Source organism: Chelonus insularis, unplaced genomic scaffold (genome assembly GCF_013357705.1).
Source record: "Chelonus insularis isolate UGA/USDA-ARS -01 unplaced genomic scaffold, ASM1335770v1 contig_151_pilon, whole genome shotgun sequence".
NCBI lineage: Eukaryota > Metazoa > Arthropoda > Insecta > Hymenoptera > Braconidae > Chelonus > Chelonus insularis.
Genome location: NW_023276393.1, coordinates 248,095 through 256,455, shown reverse-complemented (window position 1 = coordinate 256,455; position 8,361 = coordinate 248,095). Strand labels below are relative to the sequence as shown.

Genomic DNA, 8,361 nt, shown 5'->3' with positions numbered 1-8,361 from the left:
TTAAGCAACTAATGTTAAGGCTGTTTACGCGCACTAACATCGATGTCAACGTCAATGTAAGGAACCTAACTTCAATGTTACACTGCGCGTAAGCATAGCATTAATTTACTTCATATAAAAATTGTAAACAAGTTATGGAAAATTTAAGAATTTATTTAATTATAAAAATGGTTATAGATATTTTATAATTAAATAATATCGTGAACATAAAATTTATGTGATTATTACATAGATGTAAATTAAAATATAAGAATAAATTATTTTTATAAATTTTAAATGTCGCGCGACTCCTATGTAAAATCAACATAGTACATACAATCGGGAGCATTAATTAGAGATGTGAATTTACCGGTAATAGAAAATTCGGTAATTACCACGTAAAATTACCGGTATCTGACGGTATTCTGACGTCAAAAAATTCTGAATGTAAAATTTACCGTCAAGCCGTCGGTCAGCGTAATTACCGTAAATTACCGGTCATTCGCATCTATATAGATGAATATGATGAGCTTTTTACCGAGGAAATGGCTTGCTTTCGAACTTGCTTGCCAATTTGCTTATGTTAATTTTGCTTTTTGCACTTGTTAATTTAAAACTAATTAATTATTATAAGATGAAAAAAAAATTTTGTAATTTGTAATAAAAAAAATATTTTACATTTTTGACTGTTAGGACAGAAATAATAAATATATTGAAAATTATTATAAACGTTTATTTAGTTAAGTTTTTGGTACATTTTTTTTTATAAAATAGATAATCCTTCGTTATTACATATTATAAAGAATTTGACTTTTTTAACTTTTATGTAAATTATTTATGAAAAAATAAAACCATATAATCTATAGTTTCTATCAACTAGTAATATCACATAATAATTGACATATTTCATTAGGAAATAACAAGTCTAATACTGATTCAATTCCATCAACATCACTAATTAGTCTTGAGTAAATTCTTCTTCTAAAAATTCAACTTCTTCATGCTCAGCACAAATTTCACTTATTTCATCCTCTCCTTTATTACTTTCCTCATCTTCTTCCCATTCTTCTTCTGTATTTTTTGGTGAAGGATTAAGTAATTTTAAATTTCTTGCAATGTATGTTATTTTTCCAGCTCTATCGATACTTAACTTATTTCTTTTAGATGAATGAATCCATCCTTGTGTACTAAAGGAACGCTCGGTTGCAGCTGATGTTGCAGGTAAAGTCAATATAGCCACAGCTATTTTGCTCAACGAAGATTTTTGGCAAATACTTTGCCACCATTGACATGCTGAAGTGATTATACTTGCTCGCTTAACGTAGTCGTAACTCCACATACTTGATTCTGACACATAATCTGTTAAATCTTTGAATACCTTATCACTATTTAGATTTAATTTATCACCAAGATTTATAATTAATTGATGAGCTTCAACCATTTCTGACCTATTTAAATTTTTTCCTTTTAATTGAGGATCAAGTAAGTTAGCTGCATAATGTATGGGCCGTAGAGCCATAGTTTTACGATTTTCTAAACAAGTATATATGCTCAGCTTTTCTTCTTCCGAAAAAATATTTCCAATATTGCTTGACTACCAATATCTTTCATGAGTAGGTTAAGAATGTGAGCAGTACAACCATAACAATACAATTTGTCGACATTATACTTTTGATCTATCAAAGTCCAAGCACTTTTCATTGCAGCACAATTATCTGTACAAATTCCGATAACTTTTTTAATTCCCAAAGCATCAATAACACTTCCTATTTTTTCAGAAATATATAAGGCAGTTTGTGATTCGGTTCCAGTTGGAAATGTTTTGAAAAAAACTGGCGCTGGGGTTGTTACAATAAAATTGATGATTCCTTCTTTGCGAATATTAGACCATGCGTCACATTGCACTCCAACAGTAGTAGCAGATTCAATTTTTTCATTAACCATATTTTGTGTTCTAACGAATACTGAATCTAAAAGATTATTTGATATTTGATTTCTTGATGGCAAATTAAATGAAGGCCGTAATGCGTTAAAAAATTTTAGCCAATATGGATTTTCTGTTATACATAATGGTGTACCAGATGCATAAATCGCTTCTGCAAGTAGTTCTTGTAGAGAATCTTCATCTTTTTTTGACATTTTATCACAAAAACTATCGATTGTATTTTTTTTATAGTTATTGCTACAAACACTTATATTATTTGGTAAATTTTCATTTGAAATCATTGAAGTACTTGCTCTATTGTCTGCTTCATTCAAATCTTCAATAGTAAATGAGTCGTCTGTGCTGTTTAGATGAGAATTATTTCGTTTACGAGGTTTACATGGTTTTAAAAGTTTCCGTAAGTCTTGAGGACAACTTCTACACTCTTTATAAAGATGTTTTCGCATGCGAGTAATGTTTTCTGCATACTTTTTCTTGCAATAGTTACATGAATACGATTTTTGGTTAGGTTGCAGAGGTAATGCAGAGAAATGTTTATATATTGATTTGTTCTCCCCCATTGCACCAAGTTCTCAATGAAAATCCTTATCTACAAATTGAATTTTCTTATATTAAATATTATCAGTATTTTTAATAAACAAATAAAAATGAAAATATATACCTGATAGAACAAATAAACAGTTGTATGCCGTTGGGAATTCTAAACTGTGATTGGACATGTATTAACCAATCAGAGATCAGCATTTTTCTGACCGGTATGGTAAAACAGGCTTGGTCATTGACGCGTTTTTTACCGGTAATTTACGGTAAATTTACCCGTCAATTACCGATTCACATCTCTAGCATTAATGCCTGGTTTGTATCTTATGAGCAATTATCGACGGTGAAAATGGTTTTTATTCATATTGAGTTCCCAATCATACATTTTTGAAGTTTTGGCTGAATCAAAAAAATTCTAAAATTCGTTATTACACTCAAAATATAATGTTTTAGGATGTGAAATAATTTTCATTATTATTAGAAAAGTACAAAGGTTTATTACAAATAATAATGATCATCAAAAATTTTTTAAAAAATTAATAAATTTCAACTTTCTATAGTCATGTTTGAACGGCCATCTTTATTTCAAGACATAAATAATAAGTAACTAATAACTCTTTTTTAAGGAATTTTTGGTGATTATTGTTTTTCGTAACAGACCTTTATACCTTCCTAAAAATGAAAAAAATCATTGTACATCCTAAAACATCATATTTGGAATATAATTGCAAATTTTATAATTTTTACAGTTCACCTTAAACTTCAAAATTCGAGATTGGGAACTCAATATGAATAAAAATCAATTCCGCCATCGATAATTGCTCATAAGATACAAATCAGGCATTAATGCTCTCGAGTGTACATATGTACAGTACCGGACATAAATGCTATGTGATTTTCTATAAGACGGTATAGGGAAATCACATATATAACCTTTAAAAAATTAAACAGCATTTATGTCCGATACTGTATGCACTCAATACACATACTATCAACGCTGTACATGGTATTTGTTTATAGAAAAATTTTTATTTTCTTGAAAGTTTCACTAGATTATAGCCATTTTAAATACTATCTTGAAAATTTTCCTTACGTATGTACTTTATACCAGGAGTTGGTAGCCTTTCTATTCGTTTCGATTTGTTTGACTATAGTTTGACTGTGTAGTAGTAGGAATAACATAAATGAAACCCCTACAGAGGGGATCTATCGTCGAAATTGTGTATGTCGATTCTCTTGTCTAATCCTGATTTTATAAAGAGTTTTCATTCATCAAGTAAATTTATAGAACGAGTATTATTGAACATGATATTTGTGAACATTAAAAAGAAGCAAGTTGTACCTTAGATTTGTATTACACTGTAATTCTTAAATAATATCGATTAGTAACAAAAAAATAATTCCAATCTCTGATTAATAATGTTATTTGTTTTATTATTAACACTAAATACACTACGGTAATAGCTAGTCAAATGAATGCTTAAAATTATAATTTTATCATAATAATTTGTTTTTGATTATTAAACTATAATATCTGGCTTTTCTATTGTTACTTCAAATTACGCAGTGATTACTTCTTACTTTCAATTAAAACTTACTTAATTATGAATTTCAATTTTGAATAAACTGTAATATTAAAAAATATAAAAGTAAAATACTTGTTTTACTAGTTAATTAGTTTTACACATATCCACGATTTGGATTTACAATATGTCTGGAACACCTATTATTAATCAAATTCATCATTATCAAAGGAGCATTGAAAAATATTCCGACAATGAAAAAAGAGTAAGTTTCTCATAAATTCATAAGTTTATAGTATCCTTAAAAATATTATTAAATATATATTCATAAATATTTCAATATTTTTGTATATCGTTTTCGAAATTACGATATGTTTCATAATTTTATTTTTTATTAGATTTTACATTGTATAGAAAAGCTCTATATGCTACCAGTTACTGTGCAACATCTTCAAGAAACAGGTGTTGGCAGAACCGTAAATGGATTACGAAAGTATGAAGGTACAGTTGGTGATGCAGCCAAAGCATTAGTTGCCAAATGGAAGACGATGGTTGTTGATGAAGAAAGCAGTGATGGTGATGAAGGAGAATCTTGTGTACCTGACATTTCTGAAGGATATAGTGATAATTCCGACTCTAGTATTGATAAAGATGTTCAGACTCAAAGTACAAGGTATTGTTGATGTTGGCCTTCAATTTGAAATCTCATATTATTCCGATTTTAAGTCACATAGTACATTTTTTTAAGTCAAAAGGGATTAATTAATAAAGCATTATTATTCCAAAATAATGCTATTATTGTGTTTTTCTTTTTAAAGATGTATTTTTAACATTTTAATAAATAACATATTTTTATTTTTACTTACAATTTTAAGTGTAAGTAAAAATTTTATGTTTTTATGACACAGTTTTCATAAATTAAATAAATAATTTTTAATTTATTTTTTCACTTGTTATAATTACAATAACACTTTCAATTTCTCGTTAAATAACTCAAACCTATAATTTTGTTGTTTTGTAGAGAATTTATCTATTTACTAATCCATCATAAAAACACTTTTAATATACAAATGAAATGATTACATTCAAATATAGGATAATTCACAATTATTCAACGTTTATATTATAATTATATATATTTTAATTTCAAATGCTTGTATGAAAATTTTGACAATCTTAATAATTTATTTTTTATATTTCATTATTACTTTAAAGTACAAAAACTAAACTAAGTATGCCTCATTCAGGTTGTTCAAATAGTTAAAATTGAAGATAAAAGATGTTTATACCAATAATTTTTTTTAAAATTTCACAAATATAAACAACTATTTATTTATTACTAAAATAGTAATAATTATAATTATTTTTCATAGATGTAAACTCGATGATATTCAAGACCGTGTAAGTAAAAAATCAAAGGAACATGAATCAAAACATAGTTCTTCACGTCCTAAACAGCCCTCCTTAGATAATCCAAAACAAAAAGATTCCAACACAAGGAGCCATCATGAAAATAATTTGGATCGAAATGAAAAAGTTGTCGATCAAAGTTTAAGTTTAAAAACAAGTTATAAAAATTCGGATTCAAATCACGAATCTAAACGAAAGAGAAAATCAAGCGATTCAGGAGAATCAAAAAATACCAAACATAATTCTAAAAAATTGAACAATGACACATCTAATCACAATAATAATTCAGTTAGTTCTAAAAAAAAGTATTCCAATGAATTATCTCATTATAAAGTTGATGCGTTTGTTGAAAATAATGGTGATGCTCAAAAATCACGGAAACGTAGATCGTTTTCTTCCGATAAAAATATAGATAAAAGCCGAAATTCTAATATCAATGAATCAGAAGATGAATCAATATCGAACGTTGATCTAACAAGTAAAAGAAAGAATAAAGAAAAATACGATAGTAATATTAAAATTAAAACGGAAAAATTAGAAAACTTAACTAGTAAGCATAAAAGTAAATCGCATAATGAAAAAACTCATGAACAAAGAAAAGAAGAAATACATAATACCTCAACAACATTGAATAATTCAAATGATACGACTTCTCACCGGAAAGATAAGAGTGAAAGTAAATCTAAGAGAGTTTATAAAGATAGTAGTGAAAGAAAAAAATCGGAATCTGAGAGTAAAAGTAAAGGACATAAAAAAAGTAAAGATCAAAAGAAAATCAATGGCGATGGTGGCATTGATTGTAATTCTGGTATGTCAAGCAATCAACATAGTGATTGATTTTTTTTCCTTTTAATACTTTATTGTGTTTAATAAATAGGTACAAGCTTTGCTGAAGCTTTAGGAATGTGTGCGGGTCCTGTGTCTTTGCGAAAGAAAAATTCAACAGTTCCTTCTAAGTCAGAGAATGCTGTATCGCTTAGTAGTAAACCTAAAGTAAAAACTGAGTTTTCATCCGTGAAAACTGAATTTCCAGCTGTAAAAATTGAACCTCCATCTCTAAAGACCGATGAAGTATAATTTTAAAAATTTTTATGCTTATATTCATTAAGATTTAAGAATTCAATGAATATATTTTATTTTGTTTTATTCAAATTTTAGCCACCCTCTCTTTTGGCTCCAAATGTCAAACTGGAGCCATTAAAAGTAGATCTTGATTCAACACTTCCTGAAATAAATCCAAATTACAAACCACTTCCAGTGATTCCCGCTATTCATCGAAAATTTGAAGAACGAAAAGCTCTTGATGAAGCCATTTATGCAAAAAACATTAGGTAATTAAAGGAATTTAGCAAGATTTAGTTCGATAATAAGAGTTTGACCAAAGTTAAATAGAATTTAGATTAATATTATATCATTTTATAATCAAAATTTAAGTATCTTCATTTACACAGTTTTTAAAAATAAAAATTAAACAATTTTATTTTAATATAAGCTATTACAAGTATTGCGTATGTTATTATTATATTGACATTCATAAGAGCTTATGTTAAATATAAAAATTTCAAATTTTATTTTCCAAAAAATGTGTAGATATTTGAATTCGAACTATGAAATTATGCATAATTCATTTACATTCTACGAAACTTTTATAAAAATATTATCAGTATCTCTAATTTCTCCAAATTCCTCAAATAATTTTTATCTACCGTTATTGAACTAAAAATAGGCAAAATTTTCTTCAATTCAATTGATGAAATTAATTATGATGATTTTCATTATAGAATGATCTTTTTAAACCAATATATACATATATATATATATATATATATATTTATTTTCTGTGGAACATAAATTTAATTATAATATTAATTTATAATTTATTTGTTTCTGTTAGGACTAAAGTATACTCGGGTAATAAATCAGGTTATACGAGCGTTCCAAGTCTGTATGAATTATGCATCAGAGTATTAATAGAAAATATTGAAGCACTCGAATTTACTGGAGGTGTTCCATATTATATAATAAAACCTGTATTGGAACGAGCAACGGCTGATCAACTTTTCATGATTGAACATTATAATCCTTACCTGATAGAAGATACTGATGAATTGTGGAAATTTCATTGTAATCGAGAATTTAGGAGTAAAGTGCGAGAAGAGATGGAATCATGGAGAGAAATGTATATGGTAATATTGAATATTTAATTAAACTCAATTAAAAGAGAAATGATAATATTAAATAAATTTATTTTAGCGTTGTTTGGACGAGCGTGAAGCTAAATTAAAAACACTTACTGCAAACATTAAACAGTCAATAGATAAATCACTTCCAGTGAGATCTACAATAATGGCTTATGTCGATGATGTTGCTAAACCACCGAGGAATATTTTGAGAAAACAAGCGAAATATGGAACTGCTAATACCTCCTCTTCATCCGACATAAAGAAAAAGATAATAGCTAGTAGCTTAGGGGCAACTAAAGTTTCAGTTCCGGCTCCAATTTCTAGAAGTAATATTTGTATTATTTATATAATATATATTTAATATTAATCATGATTATTATTAAATATATTTAATTTCTTTTCAGGTTCTGGAATTGTAAAAAAACATAAAGCTCCACTGATGGCAAAAGCGCTTCAACTAATAAAAGGGCGCTACAAACGGTAGTATTAGAAAATTTATTTTAATTGATCGATTAACATACTCTTTGTGATTTTATATATAGATATATAATTGTAATTATCTATAAAATTCATCATTAAATTTATGTTTTTTCAATAAACCATTAGGGTAAATACTCTACTAGTTGACCGTTATAAGTAATGGACATAAATCATTGTTTTGTGTTTTCTAATTTCTTATTCAACTACTAGTATATGGTCAATGACTGGTACAATTACTCTATCAACACTGTTAATTTTTTTTTACCTTAAAATGATGTTTTTAATTTCTATAATATTGTAA

At 27.2% G+C, this 8,361-nt stretch overlaps 2 protein-coding genes across 7 annotated transcripts in view; one reads left to right on the top strand and one right to left on the bottom strand.

The window, feature by feature from the left end:
* Positions 1-32: 32 nt before the first annotated feature.
* On the top strand, positions 33-8,199 carry LOC118064006 (transcription elongation factor B polypeptide 3). 3 transcript variants are annotated; one of them, XM_035078339.1, is made up of 9 exons: positions 33-88; positions 4,135-4,252; positions 4,386-4,660; positions 5,361-6,205; positions 6,275-6,468; positions 6,556-6,728; positions 7,292-7,583; positions 7,651-7,906; positions 7,985-8,199. In XM_035078339.1, exons 2-9 carry the CDS (start codon positions 4,175-4,177, stop codon positions 8,062-8,064), a joined length of 2,193 nt encoding a protein of 730 aa, XP_034934230.1. In that variant the 5' UTR covers positions 33-88; positions 4,135-4,174; the 3' UTR covers positions 8,065-8,199. The 3 variants fall into 3 exon arrangements, with proteins under 3 accessions (XP_034934230.1, XP_034934229.1, XP_034934228.1); XM_035078338.1 differs by lacking the exon at positions 33-88 and adding an exon at positions 3,523-3,795; XM_035078337.1 differs by lacking the exon at positions 33-88 and having other exon boundaries at positions 3,523-4,252.
* The window catches only part of LOC118064016 (uncharacterized), a 122,891-nt gene continuing 115,399 nt past the window's right edge, over positions 870-8,361 (bottom strand). The window contains exons 1-3 of one of the 4 annotated variants that reach the window (XM_035078361.1): positions 2,586-2,728; positions 1,692-2,513; positions 870-1,225 (exon numbers count right to left, since the gene is read on the bottom strand). In XM_035078361.1, coding sequence (XP_034934252.1) covers positions 1,167-1,225; positions 1,692-2,484 — 852 coding nt within the window. In that variant the 5' untranslated portion in view covers positions 2,485-2,513; positions 2,586-2,728 and the 3' untranslated portion in view covers positions 870-1,166. Of the gene's footprint in view, positions 2,514-2,585; positions 2,729-8,361 lie in introns of those variants that run through there. The other 3 variants (XM_035078359.1, XM_035078357.1, XM_035078358.1) reach the window with 3 other exon arrangements.